Source organism: Penicillium psychrosexuale (genome assembly GCF_028828465.1).
Source record: "Penicillium psychrosexuale strain IBT 29551 chromosome Unknown utg000004l, whole genome shotgun sequence".
Taxonomy (NCBI): domain Eukaryota; kingdom Fungi; phylum Ascomycota; class Eurotiomycetes; order Eurotiales; family Aspergillaceae; genus Penicillium; species Penicillium psychrosexuale.
In genome coordinates, this window is record NW_026643189.1 from 5,623,783 (window position 1) to 5,643,763 (window position 19,981).

At 48.9% G+C, this 19,981-nt stretch overlaps 5 protein-coding genes across 5 annotated transcripts; 2 read left to right on the plus strand and 3 right to left on the minus strand.

The window, feature by feature from the left end:
* Window positions 1-713: 713 nt before the first annotated feature.
* Window positions 714-1,388, minus strand: N7518_008032 (FAD-dependent oxidoreductase; the record flags this gene model as incomplete). The annotated part of the gene is made up of 2 exons (XM_057188959.1): window positions 714-1,154; window positions 1,248-1,388. 2 exons carry the CDS (start codon window positions 1,386-1,388, stop codon window positions 714-716), a joined length of 582 nt encoding a protein of 193 aa, XP_057040662.1.
* A 539-nt stretch (window positions 1,389-1,927) lies between these two features.
* N7518_008033 (pyrroline-5-carboxylate reductase family protein) lies at window positions 1,928-2,882 on the plus strand (the record flags this gene model as incomplete). The annotated part of the gene is made up of 2 exons (XM_057188960.1): window positions 1,928-1,967; window positions 2,014-2,882. 2 exons carry the CDS (start codon window positions 1,928-1,930, stop codon window positions 2,880-2,882), a joined length of 909 nt encoding a protein of 302 aa, XP_057040663.1.
* Window positions 2,883-3,107: 225 nt separating this feature from the next.
* N7518_008034 (MDR family MFS transporter) lies at window positions 3,108-4,799 on the minus strand (the record flags this gene model as incomplete). Its single annotated transcript, XM_057188961.1, has 1 exon — window positions 3,108-4,799. One exon carries the CDS (start codon window positions 4,797-4,799, stop codon window positions 3,108-3,110), a length of 1,692 nt encoding a protein of 563 aa, XP_057040664.1.
* Window positions 4,800-5,877: 1,078 nt separating this feature from the next.
* N7518_008035 (class I SAM-dependent methyltransferase) lies at window positions 5,878-8,499 on the minus strand (the record flags this gene model as incomplete). Its single annotated transcript, XM_057188962.1, has 3 exons — window positions 5,878-7,695; window positions 7,750-8,055; window positions 8,125-8,499. 3 exons carry the CDS (start codon window positions 8,497-8,499, stop codon window positions 5,878-5,880), a joined length of 2,499 nt encoding a protein of 832 aa, XP_057040665.1.
* Window positions 8,500-9,718: 1,219 nt separating this feature from the next.
* N7518_008036 (uncharacterized protein) lies at window positions 9,719-19,740 on the plus strand (the record flags this gene model as incomplete). The annotated part of the gene is made up of 14 exons (XM_057188963.1): window positions 9,719-9,776; window positions 9,873-10,344; window positions 10,456-10,764; window positions 10,834-11,177; window positions 11,233-11,829; window positions 11,892-12,640; window positions 12,738-13,172; window positions 13,243-15,288; window positions 15,361-16,083; window positions 16,145-16,839; window positions 16,901-17,384; window positions 17,447-18,542; window positions 18,601-18,971; window positions 19,030-19,740. The coding sequence occupies 14 exons, from the start codon at window positions 9,719-9,721 to the stop codon at window positions 19,738-19,740; spliced, it is 9,090 nt and encodes a 3,029-aa protein (XP_057040666.1).
* Window positions 19,741-19,981: the final 241 nt, after the last annotated feature.

Genomic DNA, 19,981 nt, shown 5'->3' on the forward strand with positions numbered 1-19,981 from the left:
CATAGCACCCTATATAGCTTTGTCTTAGACAAGGAAAAGCAGGATAAAAGAAATCTTAATGCGATGTTATTCATTTCATTGAGCCCAGGGCTTTTTGGAGATTCTACAAATACGTATATTTTCTTCCAAGCCCCCCACATTCTATCAACTCTCTCCACCTAAGGCTAGTATCGCGAGTACTTACCCCAGAGCTCTACTTTTTCAACAAACTCATCACCCCCCATGTGCAAAGTACGATATAAATGGTATCGTGGCCACTGCGGTATCAGTGGCTGTGGGCACACAGAAGCAGTGTGGATCGAGCGCTGTAAAGAAGCGAATGCCCGTGAGAGACGAGTACCTTGCCCTAACCCACGTCCCGTTCTCCGTATCACGGAGGCTTTTGCGATGGGTCTTTGTCGTCCCTGTCTTGGTTGGGCTGTGTTGATTCCAGGAGCTCCTGAATTGGTTGACCCTGAGCGGGTTGATAGACCTCGTCGACGAAACTACAATATTGACTCGTTGACTTCATAGTTTGACATCTAGTGTTTAAACCGATTCATAAATAAAATGCAGCTGCCTTACTCTTGAAGAACAGAGTAGTTGTAGATAAGATAATGAAAGTTTGTATATTTAGACATAGTCGTTCGTACATCGTAGTCGGTCTCGAGAACCGGGAATTATTGGGCGATGTGAATATATCGATTTGTATTTCCATCCTTGATGAGTCTCGCTCACAGCCTAGATAATGGTTGCAGTGAAGTCCCCGATCCTTTCTGAACCTGCACTGCAGTTTGTTGACCACCCGTTGTCTCTAAGAGATCTACGACCAGTGGTCCCACCAAAGACATCTTAGAGGTTTGTACCAAATTTTTGGACAACAGGATAACCGAAGAAGATACTTGTGGCACGTATTCGACGACGAAATTTGGGTCGGTGTTGGTATAGCAAGAAAGGGGTATGGCCAAGGGATCAGGATGCAACTGGCCAATTTCGGACGAATCGCCATCCCTAGCCCCCGTTTCGACAATGATGAGCGACGAGGGATGAAATCCGGCATTCCTCGTGCGAATACCAGCGCTCTTTTTCCCGGTCAACGTGCTCACGTAGACTATTTGGTCAACTTGTTGTCCCAGGAAAAATCGCACGCCTGCATCTTGTGCTGCACGATAGGCCTATATTTCAATCGAGCCATCAGTAATTATTCTATTTTTTTTTCTTTCTCTCTTTGTGTTATGGAAAATAAACAGCTTTTAGGGGCACGCTACATTTGTCAAGTCTCCGAAAGGGATATAATCATCTTCTGCGAATACCGAGACATTTGTGTAGCCTCGTAGGGAGAGATGCAGTGCTACCGAGAGGCCGCAAGCACCAGCGCCGACAACAATAATAGAATCTGTCGAAACCATGATGAAGTAAATAAGTGCATCTCCTGTGGGCTATTGTTCGGCTGATATAGTATTCTCCCCGCATTTCCCCCAAAAGAGTTATATTATGCGGAGTTGGAGAAAGGTGCCCCGATAAGAGCTGAGGGGAAACTTGGAATCGGGGGGACTACCGATGTTTCTCCAATTCTGCGTTTCTATAACTTGTATGATTCCTATGAGTCCTATAAACTATGGACTGAATGCTTGTTTAGGATTCTCGAAATTTTCGCAGAATTCATAGAACGATGGTACTGACAACACTTGTAGTCACTTCCAAAGCTAACTAATGTATTCAGCTACCGCTTGAAGACCAGTGTAGGAGAAACAAATGCAAATAAGCATAGCTTTTCAAGAACAAGCACTAAATATCCTAAAAACCTGAAACCCATGAAGCTCATCGGATTCGATTGGGGCGGGGTACGGATTTCTCCACACTCGGAAGCGTCCCCGATGGGCTTCAAAATTCCAAGTTCGCGTTTGCTTTTGTTCCCTTCTAATAATTTCTTCGGTTGATTCAAATCATGGACACTCAACAAGGAACCCTTTGCATTCTAGGCTGCGGTGAGTGTGCAACCATAGGGTATAGTACGTCGACTAATGTTTCTAGGCAACCTGGGCATTGCCATCCTAGACGGCTTGGTTAATGCACCCACAGAGAAGTCTAAAGAGTTACCATTTGCTCGATACACTGCATGCGTGCGCAGTGCAAACTCGGAGAAAAGACTATCCGAGCGATTCGCCGAGTCTTTGGACAAAATAAGCATTTCTCGCGGCAACAATGTACAGGCTGTACAAACTGCCGATGTCATTATTCTAGGCACAGACCCTGCCGATATAGAGACCATCCTGGTGCAACCTGGGCTCCGCGAAGCCTTGACTGACAAGCTTATCATCAGCATTGCAGCCGGCTGGACAAGACAAAAGCTAGAAACCACAATATACGGCAGCGCAACCACCAACGATAACACAGCTGGCAGAGCCTGGGTGGTGCGCACGTTGCCGAACATCGCAGCCCAGGTATCTCAGTCACTTACGGCTATTGAAACATCGGAGCCTGCATTGCCGGAGCGATATCTCCAGATAACGACGACGATCTTCGAGCAAATTGGTAAGGCAGTACACGTTGACCCGAGGTTGATGAATGCTACTACCGCTGTCGGGGGCTCGACGCCAGCCTTTTTCGCTGTTATTTGCGACGCAATGATTGATGCTGCAGTGGCGGTTGGTATGCCGCGGGACCTGGCTCATACCATGATCTTTCAGTCGATGCAAGGGACAGCAACGATGCTTCAGAGTGGCATCCACCCCGCTCTGTTGAAGGATCAAGGGACGTCCCCCGAGGGCTGCACAATTGGTGGGTTGATGGTGATGGAAGAGGCTGGTGTGCGTGGGCATGTTGGACGGGCGCTTCGGGAAGCTGTTACTTTGGCTCGCTTGATGGAGACAACACCCCATGTTAATGATACAAGGCATTGACCTTCTATTCTGGGGGTCAACCGGCATGGGTAACTGGATGTCGGGATTACTGTTTCTATCATTGGGATTGAACTCGAGAGCAGCCTTCAATATAATGTACATATTAAACGTTATATCCAGTAAGAAAATAAATACACTATTTGCAATCGCAATCCACCAAATCTTGAGACCACGAACATCAAAATCTTGGAGCCAAATATCTATAGCAAAAGGAAATTAACAGTTTCACCCTTCCCTACTTATTGCAACGCCGGGTAATCCAAACTCTGTATGCAAATCCTCCGTGAGCTCCAGCTGCTTAATGGGTATACAAAGAAGCAACCCGATACCACCAAACGGAATCGAAATCCACCAAACCCATTTCAAACTATCTTGATAAACACTGAGCACTTCCGCCATAAGGTTCGGGGTATTGTGCAAAGTACGCATCAGCCCTTCACTGGCCATGGCATATGCACCGCCATTGGCAAGCTTTGCACGCAGAGACACATCACTGACGCGATACAGCAGCTCCTGGACACGTGCATTGAAGATGGTGGTTGGGACAACAATACCCCATATACAACCAAAGCTGCGCATAAATGCCCAGGTGGAGGTTGCGGTGGCCACGTCGGACTCGGGCAGCGATGCCTGAATCGGAGGTAGGGTGCTAGAGAAAATCATACCAGAACCAGCCCCGAACAGTATCTGGAAGCCAGCCCAGTCGCGAGCAGGTGAGTGGTCATCTAGGAGCGAAAAGAGGCCACTCGCAAGAGTGAGGAATATATAGCCCAGGAAGTGGAAGACGCGGTATTTGCCCGTCATGGCGATGATCACTCCTGTGATGATGCCGAAAGGCGCAATTGCGGCAGTAATAGGAAGCACGTATAGCCCGGATTCTGTGGCAGTCGAGCTACGGATAGCCTGGAAGTAGACTGGCAGGAAATATCCGACCCAGTACAGCAGGACAGACTGAAGAAAAGCAATCCACAGTGCGCATGTCCCAGTTCCGCTTGAGAACAACTGGAGCGGAATCGAGGGCTCAGCACAAAACCGTGACATTTGATGCCCGTAAAAAAGAAAGAGCCCCCCGAGCCCTAGGATAAGAGGTAAGAGAACTCGCCACGAAGACCAAGTGTATGTTGTTCCAGCCCAAGTGAGGGCGAGCAAAATCGAGATAACGGCAGCTGTAAGGATGGAATTCCCAACGAGGTCCACGCGCTTTAGCTGGTGCCACACGGTACCACTGCTGGGCGGGTGTGTGACTCGAAGGAACAGGACTAACAATAGAATTGACGCAGCACAAAGCGGCAGATTTATGTAGAAGACCCAACGCCATGAGACATACTGAGCGAAAGCGCCGCCCAGAACGGGGCCTATCACCGTTCCAACTGCCCACACGGCTGCCATGAGCGCGACATATTTACCTCGCTGGCGGAGGGGGACCAGGTCACAAATGACGATATCCACGAGGGTGTTGATACCACCGCCACCGATGCCTTGGATTGTTCGTCCCACAATAAGAAGTCCTATGTTCTTCGCACCACCAGCCATGCCACTCCCTAAGGCAAATATGACAACCGAGATGATCAGCATCCATCGCCGACCGAAGATATTTGCCGTCTGACCGAACAATGGTAGGACAACGGTCGATGATAGGATGTATGAGTTCGTAATCCACATGTACGATTCGCCAGCACCAATGTCAAGGGCGATTGTGGGAAGAGCGGTTGAGAGAATGGATGTATCGAGGGCCGAGAGGAAAGTTGTCGCGCATAGTGCTGGGAACACGGCCCAGAAGCGCCATGTTTTCTTTGGAGTGAAATTGGCATTATTAAATTGCGCTGGTTCTTCTTCGTGTTCTTGATGCTGTTCTTCTGCTGCTGCGGGAAGAGTCCCTTGTACAGCTGGTTCGGTCGTCGGAGATGACTTTTCCATCGCTTTTCCCTCGACGGAAAATCTCCTCCTGTCATGGTATGGATATGTCGTGAAATCACAGTGACATTAGGGCATGGGTATGGAACTCACACTTCAACTCCGAAATCCGGTCCCCAAACCCGATCCCCGATCCCCAAACCCGATCCCCAAACCCGCTCCACGGGAGATTGCTGTTGATCTTTGTCCGAAAACCGTTAAAGGCACGTACGGGCCCGGGGCCGATCTACTTGGCGTAGTTTTGCCTGACAGGCCACCAATGATATTCCGACACTGGCAGCAACTGTGGGCCTCAAGAAGACGGCCACGGGAGATCCGAGACATTGCCAATGCCCCTTGTCGCCCCAAAATTTGGCTGAACCCCCCAAAAAGCCTTCCCGCTGCAGTCAGCTTACCCATCTCTTGACGCATAACGATCACCAGGGAACTTATTGACAGATGGCTACATAGCTAAGGCCTCTAATCTGACAGTAGACACGGATGCTAGGAGCAGATTTTATTGGTGTTGATCTAGGTGTGTTTGGCTCCTACATACATGTAGTAACGTCGCAAGTCATTTGCCAACAGGCTATGCATATGTACGTACTACATTATATTTTTGGTGTTTAGGAAAATGAAGTAAAATAAAATTTGCCAAAAGGAGAAGGAGACCATTTAGTTAACTAGCTAATAAAGAGGGGGGGGCCTGCAGCGGAAGCAGCAGGGGCACCGACAGCCCTGTCTGCGAAACGGGTTGAAAGCAAAGTCTTTCACTGGGAGTAATAGGGTGCTGGAGAGGAGAACATTGTGCGATGACTACTAGAAGAAAGGAAGGATAAATGAAAGTAGGGGTATGCCTTGCAATTTCTGCCTTATGCCTACGCTCAACCAGTTGACTATTTGTAGTTGCCGTCACATAATGATTTTTTTGAGACCTCTTGTCGCCATAGTTCCCAGACAGGAATTAGTCCAATGAAAGATAGTTACCAATCTAGTACTCCGTATATGGTCATGCATTGTAATCTGACGATGGTAAAGCGGGGTCGACCCGTTCCGCAACGCTAGCGTTATCTGACACTTCTAGGTATGTAAACTACATATTTCAGACCTCAGTAGACATGCTCCTAATGTCCAGGTCATGCATGCGGTCTATCTCGGGCGACGAGCCCAAATTCTCCACCTTCGTGCAGATCCAACATGACGCATACATGTTGACGCGGTCGATGCAGGCGCCACTTATACGCGCACCAACTCGTTTGGGGGAAAAGCCGTGGGCCTCGAACGTCTTCATATACCAAGGGACGAGTGCCGAGGAGCGCAGAAGTACCCGGCCACCCATCTTGAGACTGCGATTCAATTTGGTAATCTGGGAGGCTGCGGCTGCGGCGCTCGGGTCGAACCAGTCTATGCTGTCCATGACAACGGCGACGGTCAGTGTGTCGGGGGTTATGTGATTAAGGACCTCGTTGACATCTTCTGTGTGGATTTGCAGACCGTCTAGAGCACCTGGGCTGGAGAGCTTGGCATACGCCTTCTTAGAGAGATAATCCGGGTGACACCTGCGGGTGAAGGCACCGGTCATGCAGACCTGATAGTAGGGATTGTCAGCACCGACATGCGTCTGATCGGCGACTGGATCAAAGGTGTCGACCATGTATTTCCATATTGCGTGAGAGCGGGTCTTGCGATCTGTCGGGTTAGGGCCACTGACAGCTTCGCTTTCAGCGTGATCGCTTTCAATCATGGCGAGCTGGTTCTTGGGGACGCCTAGAGCGGCCCAGAGAAAGCTTTCTTGGCTGACGACGAGTTTGCATACTAGTTTGGAAAGCAAGGCCGGACGGATCCTGCTGAGCCAAATATCACGTTGTTCGTTTAGCGTCTTCGTGGCGAGAAAATCCCGGAAGGCGGCACGGCAGCCGAAAATAAATGAGATCCAACGGATGGCGCGAATGGCATGACGTGAACCTCCCGTATCATACAAGCCATTTCCGCTGGTATTAGAGAATACATGGGCATTTTCAAACCAGTACTGAAACGCTCGGCTGGAGAGGTACGGAGAAAGTTGACTGAGCAGCAGGGTACGAAAACCAGGGTGTTTTCCCTCTCCAAAGAGTCTCCAAAAGTCCTCGTATGGCAAGGCCATGTAAGACGCAACCTTTAATTCCAGAAGATGATTCTGCGTAGGGTTCAGATCGACGGCGTGGATTCTGGCCGGGCTCTTTGTCGCATAAGAGAGTATGTTATCTCCAGCGCTAGTAATAGCCAACACTACATCATCTGGTCCGAGATTGAGCAGGCCCTCATCCACTCGAGCATCTTCCCATGTGAAAGCGTAAATATACTCGTTGTTGAACTGTGTATGTTTTTGAAGCTGGTCATCATAGTAGATACGCCAGTGGTAGTTCTGGTAGAAAGATGAGGGCAGAGGCAGGTTTGTATAAATGTTCTGAATTGCAGCTGTAAAAGCTTTGGAGCGCGTTTTGGACACCGGTCTCTCTGCTGCACTAGTGAAAGTACAATTCTGGATCTGGCGGTAGGGAGACTCCGTGGCAAAAGCATCGATTCTTTCGATAATCTCATGAGGAAGACCCGTATAGGAGAAGTGATCCTTATGACGCCCGACCCATATGTAGTACGGGATGTGACCGAGAGAGAAGTTCCGGGTGTTGACGTTGAGAACAGTGCCGAATTTGTACTCAAGATAGTCTCGGCGACTGCCCTCGAGACCGACCCGGTCGAGGTCAAACCATGCGCGCCAGAAGGTCCTCAGGAACCAATTGACGTGGCGTCCAAGAAGACCACCACTGTAGTTTCGAAAAGCGAAGTCTACGTTGGATTGAACGTAGAAATCGACGACTCCTATCAGACCGTCGGGGGAGATGAGCGAGGTGAGCGACTCAATGATGGAATAGTAGTCAGGCTGTGCATATATTATTAGTTTAATACATTTGAAACGTTTCTTTTGGATACTTACCATCATGGACAGGCTATAGGACATGGTGATAAGATCCACACACCCATGCTTGGTGTGGTTTTGGTGGGAATCACTTAAAGTGGGCGTATAACTGCCAGGAAGACCGTTTGCGTAATCCTCGAGTCGAAATTTGCTAGCGTCTTCACAAACAACAATAATGTTCTTCCAGCCAAGACGTCGGAAGCGCTGTCGAGCAACTTCGCAGAGGGACGGAGAGAAATCAACAAGATAAACACTTGAGAAAAACTCAGGGACATTCACAAAGACGGACATAGCTTCGATATTCCACCCCGTTCCGCCTCCAATCTGTACATGATGTCAGTCGTAAATTGACAATTATCCATCACTACTTCCATCCATATCAAAACCACTTACGTCAACCCAGATTATTTCCTCTTGCTTGTGGCTTTTACCCCTAGCTTCTAGCTGCGCCGCAACTAGTGCCAGCATGTCTTCTCTGCCTTGGAGAAGAATCTTTCTGGTTGCATCATAAGCGCCGGCTTGCGTCTTGTAGAAGCTTTCTAGGGCATCCTGTTGGGTGCCTTTCTTGTCACCAGTATGCGGCTTGATAAAGCATGAGTAGAAGAAATGCAAAAACGGTTTGAGAAGACCCTGGGTCTCGTTTCTCTTCAGTCGATTTTTAGACAGAAACATGGACATCAGCAAGCCTCCGAGGGCAACTGCGCTGAATCCAGCAAATGTCATGAAGTCAAGATCAAGGGGAAACATGTTACCACCAGGAGAAGCCATGATACTCTCTCATTCTCCAGGGACAAGAACAAGTGTGCCAAAGCGATTTAGAAGGTATCAGAAATTAGAATTTCTCCTTATCTAGGACAACTGAAGTGGTTGACAAAATGGCGTTTTAGCGCTTACACTGTGAACTTGCAGCTTCTCCCGGTTTTTTTTTTCTTTTTCTATTTCTATACGGAATTATATAAATGGAATCGTTCCTATGGGATCTTTGAGCTTACGTAGAGGTACAAGAGCGCAAGTCTAATGTTTGGTACTAGGGTTAGAGTACTAGGACTTGGCACCCGCAATAATTCTCTTAGCGAAGACATGCATATGCAATGCAGGATGTTGTCAAGCTCGTATAGTCCTATCTGCATTTATATTATTGTTACGTTGAAGGATCGGCGTGATGGAGTATGGTGAAGTTCTAGACCTCGGGATTTTCACTTGATTTATTAATTGATCAATCTTTTCTGATTTTTGGGATCAATAATGAGTCTATACTAAGACATGGTGATTCTTAGGAGAGTACTCTAGAGGAGCTCCGCGCCCTGCAGCTGAAATTCAAATTCTAGGGCCGTTAGTATTGTATTTCAATCGAAGATGTTTTCTCTATACTATACAGGAAATCCGGATCAATCTCAATATATTGCATATCATTGTGTATCCGTGTGTAGCAAAGTAGGTATGACTTATTTTCATGTGTTTGACCGGTTAGCTGGTTCTTTGATTCTTCTTTTCCTAAATTATCGTGTAAGTCATGGGGCTAGGTCAAGACATGTTTCATAGTAAGTGGTGACGAATTGCCCGTCTTGTATCAAGAACCCTTGAAGGTACAAATATTCGCAGTGTTTTTATCATACCGGAATAATATCCTATGCCATGACATGTTGATGCCTATTGTGGTATATGCGCAGATCTACAAATTGCACTAAACAGCCATCGAAACTTTGATACAAGGGTAATAATATAAAATGACAGCTAAAATAGGCAGTTGTCTCATGCGAGATAGTAAGCGAGATAGTAAGCGACAGACACTGTTCACAATTAGTCAATTCGGTGAGAGCTGTACCTATTATACCGACATTTGGGGGTATCTACAGTATATATTGGAGCAGTCTTATCGTTTTCGGCTTGATCTGGCAGCCTTTTATTCTCTCGCATTGAATTTACATACCTTAAGTTGATTATATCCTATACTTTCTAACGTTGGTTGTGCTTTTGACCGAAGAATATGAGTGATTTTCAAGATGAGGGCATTGCCATTGTTGGAATGGGCAAGTCATCCTATTGTTACTATCCTGTTGCCCCTTTGCTCTTCTAGCGCCCCTGTCTCGCTTTTCATGCCTCATATCCAATCTCAACTGACACTTATCTCTTTTCATCAGCATGTCGACTTCCTGGTGACGTCCAGGACCCCAAATCTTTCTGGGATCTTTTGGTGAGCCAGAAACTCGCACGCGGCCCTTTCCCAAGAAACCGTTTCAACGCCGATGCTTTCTACAATCCCCAAAAGGGACGCCCAGGGAATATGCGGTACACAGAGGGTTATTGTATCTCCAATAAACTGGAGGATTTCGATGGTGGGTTTTTTGGCATGACTGCCTCGGATATTCTGTGCCTCGATCCTCAGCAGCGTCAATTGCTTGAGTGCTGTTTCGAATGTCTTGAATCCGGAGGCATAACGCTCGAAGATGTTTCCAGCACCATGACTGGTGTGTATGTGGGCAACTTTGCCAGTGACTATGAGACACTTGCATTCAAAGAGCCTGAGAGGATTGAAGGTATGGCCGTTCTAGGAATGGGCAGGACGACAGTGAGCAACCGCGTGAGCTACATGTATAACCTTCACGGACCAAGGTTTGACTCCCCCTCTCTTAGCAGAGTTGCCAATTTCGTGACTCTAGGCTTCGGATATGAGGATAAAGTTGCTATACGAATGGACTTTGAAAGCTAACACTTTTCATCAAGTGTGACTATGGACACGGCATGCTCTTCGACTCTGTATGCACTACACTTTGCGGTTCAAGCGCTACGTAACGGCGAGATTCCCGCGGCTTTTGTCGGTGGTGTCAACTTGATACTCACGCTCGAGTATCATTTTGCGATTGGCCAAATTGGGGCCCTATCCCCGACTGCGCAGTGTCATGCATTTGATGCATCCGCAGATGGGTACTCCCGCGGAGAAGCCATCAATGTCCTGTACCTGAAGCGTGTATCAGATGCAATTCGGGACGGCGATCCTATCCGTGGGGTCATTCGAGGATCCTCGTTGACTGCGTAAGCATGCCTCTATACCATACTCAATTTCTATTCTTCAGATATATACTAAGACACACGTGTATACAGCAACGGTAAAAACAACGGAATCACTCTTCCCAGTGCTCTTGCTCAAGAGCTGTCTATTCGAAAGGCATATGAACATTCAGGGCCTCTTGACTATAATTCAGTCGGTTACGTGGAATGTCATGGGACAGGAACTCCCGCAGGAGACCCGATTGAGACAAGTGCTATTGGTAATGTGTTTGGAAGCCATCGCGAGTGGCACGACCCATTATGCATCGGGTCGACCAAGCCACAGGTAGGTCATGGTGAGGCATGCTCAGCAATCACGAGTATCATGAAGGTAGTGCTGGCGATGGAAAATGGAATTATCCCTGGTACTATCGGAGTCAAAAAGCTGAATCCCGCTTGTGAGTAGTTATATGTACGACCGTGTGTACCTATCTGACATGCCCGACCTTATAGTGGATCTCAAAGGAGGCGCTCTGGCCGTGGTCACCAAGAATATTCCCTGGCCAGAAGGCAAGGCAAAGCGTTCATCGGTCAACTCTTCCGGGTATGGTGGTGCCAACGGGCATGTTGTGATTGACGGCGTTGATGAGTATTTCAAGAGCATCGGTATCTCTAACCCGTACAATATGGCTCCGGAAGTCAACCCTTATAGCACGATTCTTCAGAAAAAGTTCCTACTGCCGGTTATGGGACATGATGGGTACTCTATGCAAAAGTCATTGGAGATTGTGACTCTGTTGTTGGGTAACCAGACTCACGACTTCCATGAGCTTCTGTATACCATGATCGCTCGCCGAACGCGATTCTCTCACCGTGCCATAATCCCAGTGGAAATCAACGGCAAAAGAAAATTGACCATCGGAGACCCAATAACTGGTCGTACTAACAATAGCGTCCCAATTGTAGCCTTCGTCTTCACTGGACAAGGCGCTCAATGGGCAGGCATGGGCAGCCAGTTGTTGGACTGCTACCCATCAGTGCGAAAAACATTCAAGAATCTCAACATAGCACTTTCGCGCCTGGAACAGCGACCAACATGGACTCTCGAAGGTAAACCATCTTCATTTGCGGTTTAAGATATTGATTACTGATACTCCTATGCCTTCGAATAGAAATTCTCCTAGAGCCCGCAGAGACTAGCAAGATTGGTGAAGTTTCCTTCTCCCAGCCTATTTGCACCGCAGTTCAGATTGCCATCGTCAATTTACTACGCGAATGGGGGGTCAAACCTGAAGCTACTATTGGCCATTCATCTGGTGAACTTGCCGCCGCCTATGCAGCAAACCTAATTACTGCGGAAGATGCCATCATTGCTGCCTATCTGAGAGGCGTGCACGCGACGCTCACTCAAGCTCCAGGTACCATGATGGCCGTAGCACTTAGTTCGAGCGAGGCCGAGAAAATTCTCGCTGAGAACAATATATCGCCAGATGATGCTGTTATCGCTTGCATCAACTCGCCCGAGAGTGTCACTTTGAGTGGCAAATCTAAGCCTATGAACGCTATTCATGGGATTTTGAAGCAACGTTCAATCCTGTGCAAAGAATTGCCTACTGGCGGGAAGGCTTATCATTCCCCAAGCATGAAAGAGGTTGGATCAGGCTACAGTGAGGCTATTCTAGAGGCTACAGCTCGCTCTAGCAATGGTGCCCTGGCGCTTGCAAATGGAGCTGACAAGGAGCAGAGGCCCGTGATGGTCTCGTCGGTGACTGTGGACCAGCTCCAGCCAGGGGACATTAATGGAAGCTATTGGCAGAAGAATTTGGAGCGTCCTGTTCTTTTTGATCCCGCTATGAAGCATCTTCTTGGTCTTCAATTTGGTCCAGAGGAACGCCACGTTGACTGCCTCATTGAGATAGGGGTATGTCCATTTCTTTCTTCTTATGTTAGCTTCTTACCCTCCAGCTGACATTTCCCCCATTCTCGCTCTCTGGCTAATATTTGAATACTCTGTATAGCCTCATAGTGCCCTCAAAGGTCCTATTCGCCAGATTATTGCTTCGGCTGAAGTTGGAAATATTTGGAATGTGAGCCTGGGAATTGCTCCCAAGGTGACATATGACCAGACTCTAGAGCGTGGACACGATGCCGAAGACGACATGTTGCGACTTGCAACTAGCCTCTTCATAAAGGGCTACCCACTCGATCTACTTCACATCAATGGCCATACCACGTACCGTCCCACCAAGATCATCCTTGACCTTCCCAAGTACCCATGGAACCACGAGACGCCGCAGCCATTGATCGTCAATCGCTCTACTCAGGACTATAAATTTGCCACTCACCCACGACACGATTTGATTGGCAGTCGGTTGCCAGGGGGAAACCGCATGGAGCCTATCTGGAGAAATTACCTTCGCCTAGACGATGTACCCTGGATCAAAGACCATGTGGTAAGAATATACCCATTAAGCTTATTTCAGCTCGAATTTCAAAATACTGATCTATGCGGCTTAAATCTAGATTGGAAGTGCCATCATCGTACCTGGTGCAGCATATCTTGCAATGGCTGTCGAAGCAGCAGCCCAGTTTGCTGAAGATACCATGCTCGGTGGTCCAGCATTCCACTTCGAGGATGCAAAATTTCATCTTCACACTGTGACAATAAAGGCAGCGCTTGTTCTTCCAGCCAGTGGCACTGCCGATATCATGATTAACCTACGGCCCACGGATGCCTCCGTAACATCCAACAGATTTGAGTTCAAGATCTGCTCAGTGGCGGATGAACGATGGATTGAGCACGCTCAGGGTATTGTTTCATTCGAGATGACGCATGGAAAGAAGACGAACAAAATCCCTTTCAACAATGAGACGGAAGAACCCATCTTTGAGCAGACGTTCAGCAAAGATGTCTGGTATGAGCGACTGAAGTATCGTGGCTTTGACTTTGGCCCCCTGTTCCGCATTATCGATGAGATCGAAGTTCTGCCTCATGCTTCCCGTGCTTGTGCAAAAGCACCTATACTCAAGACTGCCGAGAAAACCACACCATATGAATCTCGATATGCGGTCCATCCTTTGACTATCGATGCTGTTCTTCAAGGGCGTGTAGCTTCCGTGTACACCAGCCGGGCCGATCAAGAGGCAGCCACCCAAATACCCGTATTTATCGATGAGATGACAATTAGCCCATCTTCATGGGCGAAGAATCAGACGGGCACCATCGACAGTGTTGCGTGGACTGAGGGTGCTCGCAGCGGCGGTTCTCACTCAACTTTGACTACAGATAGCGGCTATGAGATCATCTCGGCGCGCAATGTAAAATGGCGACAATTCGAGAACCAAGGAAGCCAGGAGAAAATGAACAAAGAAGCCACGCGTGAGCCATACTATCGCTTACAGTGGAAGCCAGACATGGATTTCCTGGACACAGATGGGGCCCATAGCCTGTATCACAGTGATTTCCACTCACCGTCTGCAGCAGCGTATCTGGATGAAGTCTACAACATTCGCACGCGACTGGAGACGGTGACAGTTTTGTACATCTGTGGCGCCCTGGAAATGTTCCGTCGGGATGACCTTCCCACAGATCCATCATTGAAGTGGGTTCACGGATTTTACAACTGGATGTGCCACGTAAAAGCTGAAGCGGCAGCGGGACGCATGATTCTGTGTGAGAGAAACGCTACGAGTCTGGATCTTCAGCAACGAGAGCAGCGTATCGCGCAACTTCTGTTGGAGTTACCGGGAGACTTCCCCCAGCTAGAGTTCAACGCCATCATCTATAAGAACATGGTTGAGATACTCACCGGCACAGTTTCTGGCATCGATTTGGCTGTTAAAGCAGAGATACTGGCTCGCGTATATGCGGACGGGTCAATCCACGATGCGGCACGCAAGAACCTAGCATCGGTGGTGGATATTCTGGCGCATAAGAATCCCACTATGCGTGTGCTAGAGGTTGGTGCCGGTACAGGTAGCTGCACTAGCATTGCGCTAGATGTTCTCAATGTTTACGATCGTGATATGCCTGGCCATCATGCCAAGCGCTATCATGACTACACCTTCACCGATATTTCACCGGCCTTTTTCGAGAAGGCCGAGGAGTTGTTCAGCGCGTATCCGCCTATGAATTACAAAACATTCGACTTGTCGGTAGATGCCGCTGAGCAGGGTTTCGGCCTCGGTGAATACGACCTTATCCTCGCTTCCAACGTGATGCACGCTCCAGGAAACACGGATCAACTGCTTCAGAACTGCAGCCGCCTACTAAAGCCAGGCGGCAAGCTTGTGATGCTGGAAATAACACAAACAGGTAGTCTTACCCCTGTACAGTTTGCCTTTGGTACACTGCCTAGTTTCTGGGAATGTCTTGACGATATAGATGCGGATCGGCCACTAGGGCCCTTCCGTAATCTCCAATCATGGGAGAACCAGCTGAAGGGATCTGGCTTCACCGGTTTAGACATGGTTTTGACAGACTTCCCTGAGCCATTGGCCCTAGAGAGTGTGATGGTTGCCAGCAGTGTCAAGGAGCCCGATGTGATGAGAATTGGCCGTGTTGCTATTGTGAGTCTTTTCCTGTCCTTCCTTTCTCTCTTTTTATGTCATTTACTTCGCGTTCTAACATAACTCCTGCAGATTCATTCAACAGCGCAATACGAGCTAGCACGAGCCGTCGAGGATGAGGTTACGGTGCGATGGAGCCTCCCCAGAAATTCTATCGCACACTGGTCCCTTGAATCAATGCCTTCTATCGAGCTGATCGATGAAGGTGATACCACGTATATTGTGCTCGAAGAGCTACAAAAATCTGTGCTCGTGGACATGCGATCGGAGCAGTTCGACGGCTTCAAGAGACTTGTCTCGTCAGCTTCAAGCATTCTGTGGATTACTGGCGGCGATTTGACCGTGGGCAAAAACCCGACACTAGCAATGGCCCATGGAATTAACACCGTACTGATGAACGAAAACTCGATACGCAACCTCAAATTTGCAACTTTTGATATCGATGATACAAGCGCCGCTAAGTCATTTGATCTCGCTAAGCCTATTACGGATGTCTGGACTACAGTTGTCACAGCCGCCAACAGAGCGACGTGTGAGACGGACTTCATCCTCAAGGACGGTATCATCTATATCAGTCGTGTCGTCCCCGATATGGAGCTGAACGAAGAGTTCACTCTAGACACGGGAACAGGGAGAGATGAACAAGATTTTCCAACTTTCGGTAATGTCCAGATGGCACTGCAGACTCCAGGTCTTTTGGATACTGTGTATTTCCGAGAAAAACCAACATGTGACATTGCACTTGGCGTCGATGAGGTTGAGATTGAGGTGAAGGCTGTGGGATTGAATATGAAGGTTCGTTCACGATATCCCTACCGTGCAACGCAGGATTCAAGGCGACTAATTACCATAATAGGACTATGTCATTGCAATGGGCAACTTTGAAAGTGTCAAGTCGAGCAACGAGAGCACTGGTATTATTTCTAGGGTTGGAGAGGACGTCACTCACCTCCAGCCTGGCGACAAGGTCATATGCTTGGAGCGCGGATACTATGACACCTTCCTTCGCAGCCCGGTACAGAAGTGCCTCAAACTCGGCAACGATGCCGACCTTGTAGAGATGGCTACCGTGGGAATCGCCTATGGAACTGCAATATATGCGCTAGACTATCTAGCCCATTTAGAAGCCAACGAAACAGTGTTGATTCAGGCCGCCACCGGTGGTTTGGGGCTTGCGGCCATCCAATATGCCAAGTACGTGGGAGCTGAAATCTACGCCACAGTGGGAACACAGCAAAAGAAGGACTATCTCATCTCTGAGTGCGGAATCCCCGCAAATCATATCTTCTGGTCCCGAACTCTAGAGTTCAAGGATGAACTACTGAAGCAGACACGATGTCGCGGTGTTGATGTTGTCCTTTCAACCATCTCTGGCCCCGGGTTCCACGAGAGCTTAAAATGCCTAGCACCATGTGGAAGGCTTATTGATGTTGGACGTGGAAACGTCTTGGACAAGGGCAATATGGGGCTGTATGCTTTTGATCGGAGCATCAGTTTCTTCTCCTTTGATCTCAACTTTGTCCTGGAGGAGAAACCGAGAATTGCCGAACGGCAAGAATCCCCAACATTATTTCAGGTATAACGCATGGAGCCCACTAACATGTGAAAATAGGCTTTTGGCAGATGCGATGAAGCTCCTCCGAGAAGGCAAAATCCACCCAATTAGACTGGATAAGACGTTCCATATTACCGAGATGGAGAAGGCCCTTCGATACTTTGGTCAAGGACAGCACATTGGTAAGATTGTGCTAACTTACGGCCCAACTTCACAAAAGGTCACACTCAAGGGCGCTCTCCGGCCTCGCGGCATCAGCAGCAGCAACAGCTATGTGCTCGCAGGTTGTCACGGTGGGCTGGGCCACAGCATGGCGGATGCCCTGATTGAGCACGGAGCCAAGAACCTTGTCTTCCTGGGTAGATCGAGCGAGAGCAAGGCAGAAATCGCTTCCTTTTGTAGGCGAGCACGGGGAAATGGCGTGAATATAGTGACGATTCAAGGTGATGTCTCCAAGATGGAAGATGTTGAGCGAGCTGTGGCTCAGGCCGTCTCAATGGGCCCGCTCAAAGGGGTTGTACATGCAGCTATGGTGCTACAGGTGAGTTGGGCCTCACATCGGATTTTGCATATTTCGAGTCTAACATCATCGACATTATCAAGGACGCTTTCTTTGACTCCATGACTCTGGAACAATTCAACACTGCCGTTCGTCCCAAGGTAAACGGCGCCATAAACCTACATAATGCCACCATTAATGTCAACGCGAATCTTGATTTCTTCTTCATGACGAGCTCAACAGTCACATACGTTGGTCACATCTCGCAGTCCAACTATGCAGCATCCAACGCGGTGCTAGACAACCTAGCACGGCAGCGCATCAGCAACGGCCTACCAGCAGCCACAGTCTCACTGGGGCCGATCAAAGGCGTGGGCACGCTGAACCGCAAGCCTGAGTATGCCGAGAACCTGTTGCGGTCGGGACTGATTGAAGCCGAAGAGTCAGAGTTTATCCGGCACTTCAACCGCTTCACGCACCCGCAGCTCAAGTCAAAGCACTTTGACAGTCTCACGCAGGGTCACATTCTCACTGGAGTTGAGTACTCCAAGCACGACCTCAGCTTGGTTCAGGTCACGCGCATAGAACAGGATCGCCGCTCAGCGCTGCTAGTCACAACACTCGAGTCGCGCAAAGCTGCCGGCAGCAGCGGTGGTGTGATAGTCGATGCCAGTGGTGATGACCTACTGATATCCGAAATTCCTGATGACCGCGACAAGGCGGTTATCGTACTGGCAGAGGCTGTTTCACAGCGGCTGGCCAAGCTCATGTTCATCTCCATCGAGGACATCGATATCAGCCGTCCATTTTCTCATTTTGGTCTCGATAGTATGTCCGGCAGCGAGCTGATCCATTGGCTGAGCCAAAAGTTCGGTGTGGGCATGTCATTTTTGCAACTGCTGGCTCCCTCGTGCTCGCCCAAGAGTCTAGCAGGGACTATCTTTGACGCCCTTAAGATGAAGGCAGCAGCGGCAGAAATTTCAGCCCTGGCTATCGTGGGTGGCACGTCTCACGAATCTCCAAACGAATCTCTTGTGTCTAATGGCGTGAACGGTTCCACTGGTATGAATGGTTCTAGTGGTATAGATAGTATTTCGGCTGGATCTCAGATGGAAAAGTTCTCTCGGTCAGTAAGAAGAGCAATTGCCGATTCAAAGCCAGTCATGCATTCTTATGTATGCTCAGTCGTCAACAAGAAGGGTACGTATATACAATTTCCATCTCGAATGGGAAATATACTCACTGATCACGATCACAGGTGAACAACTCTATACATTGTCCGAAGGCACATTGTCACAGGATTCCAGTACGAAAGTTGACTTTGACGCGGTATACGGAATGGCCTCTCTCACCAAGCTCATGACCACAGTCGCCATCATGATTTGTGTCGATCGCGGGCAGATCTCCCTCGATGATGATATAGCTCTAATCCTTCCGGATCTGTGTGCTCTCCCGGTTCTGGATGGTGTCGATTCGGAGGGCCGATGCTTGATAAAACCCCGGACTAAGACCATTACACTTCGATTGCTAATGAGCCATCAAAGTGGCTGTGGTTATCATTCAAGTCCTCCGCTGGCGAGATGGGCGAGACAGAATGGCAAGACTAACAGCGTCTTTGACAATGACTTTGTAAGTCTTTTTCTTATGTACGCCACAAGTATCGATGTGCATCTGACACACCCCACAGGAAGTCATGAAGACCTATCCACTCCTCTTTGAGCCCGGAGAGGGCTGGATGTATGGCTCTGGGACCGACTGGGCCGGCGAGGCCATCGCACGAATCAACAACACCACACTCGAGGAGTTTATGCGATCTAACATCTGGGAGCCACTAGACATGGCCTCGACCACTTTCCATCCTGAGCTGCACCCAGGCATGATGGACCGCCTCGTCACGATGTACGAGCGCACAGACGACCACGGTCTAGAGCGAGGCACCTGGCTCTCGCACATCCCAGCCCAGCATGACTGCGGTGGCCACGGTCTGTGGTCAACACCGCGCGACTGGACAAAGTTCCTCGGCATGTTGCTCGCGGACGGTGGATCCATACTCTCCAAAGCCAGCGTCGATGAAATCTTCCAACCACAGACCATTGGCTCGAGTGATCTACAGGAGCTGCTGACGGGCCCGCTCCGCGCGTCCCTACGCTCTACGGTTGACATGGATGCCGGCCGTATTGAAATCGCGCTAGGTGGCCCACTGTATATGGATGCCATTCCTGGGAAACGTTCGGCGGGCACGCTACAATGGGCCGGTCGGCCCAATCTCTTCTGGTGGATTGACCGGGTCAAGGGTATAGCGGCCGCGACGTTTACTCAGGTTATATCACAGGCTGATGCCAGATTCGAGGAGTTGACCAGCGAATTTGAAATGGCGGTATATGCGGAGTTCACTTAGCTAGGGGTATGATAATGTGGCGCAAAGAATTCAGTCCAGAATGTTCACTAATTTCTCGCAAAATGGATTGATATGATTAATGTGACGTGATGACAAAAGTAGGCCTGAGGCATGTATATCACCTGACCTTATCATCCCACCTTATGCCTTGTATTTCAGGCATTCAATAACATCATCCCCCTCCAAGAACCCCGGAGAACAGCTAGCCTCTTCGTCGGGAGTGTAACTGGCTTCCCTCGAG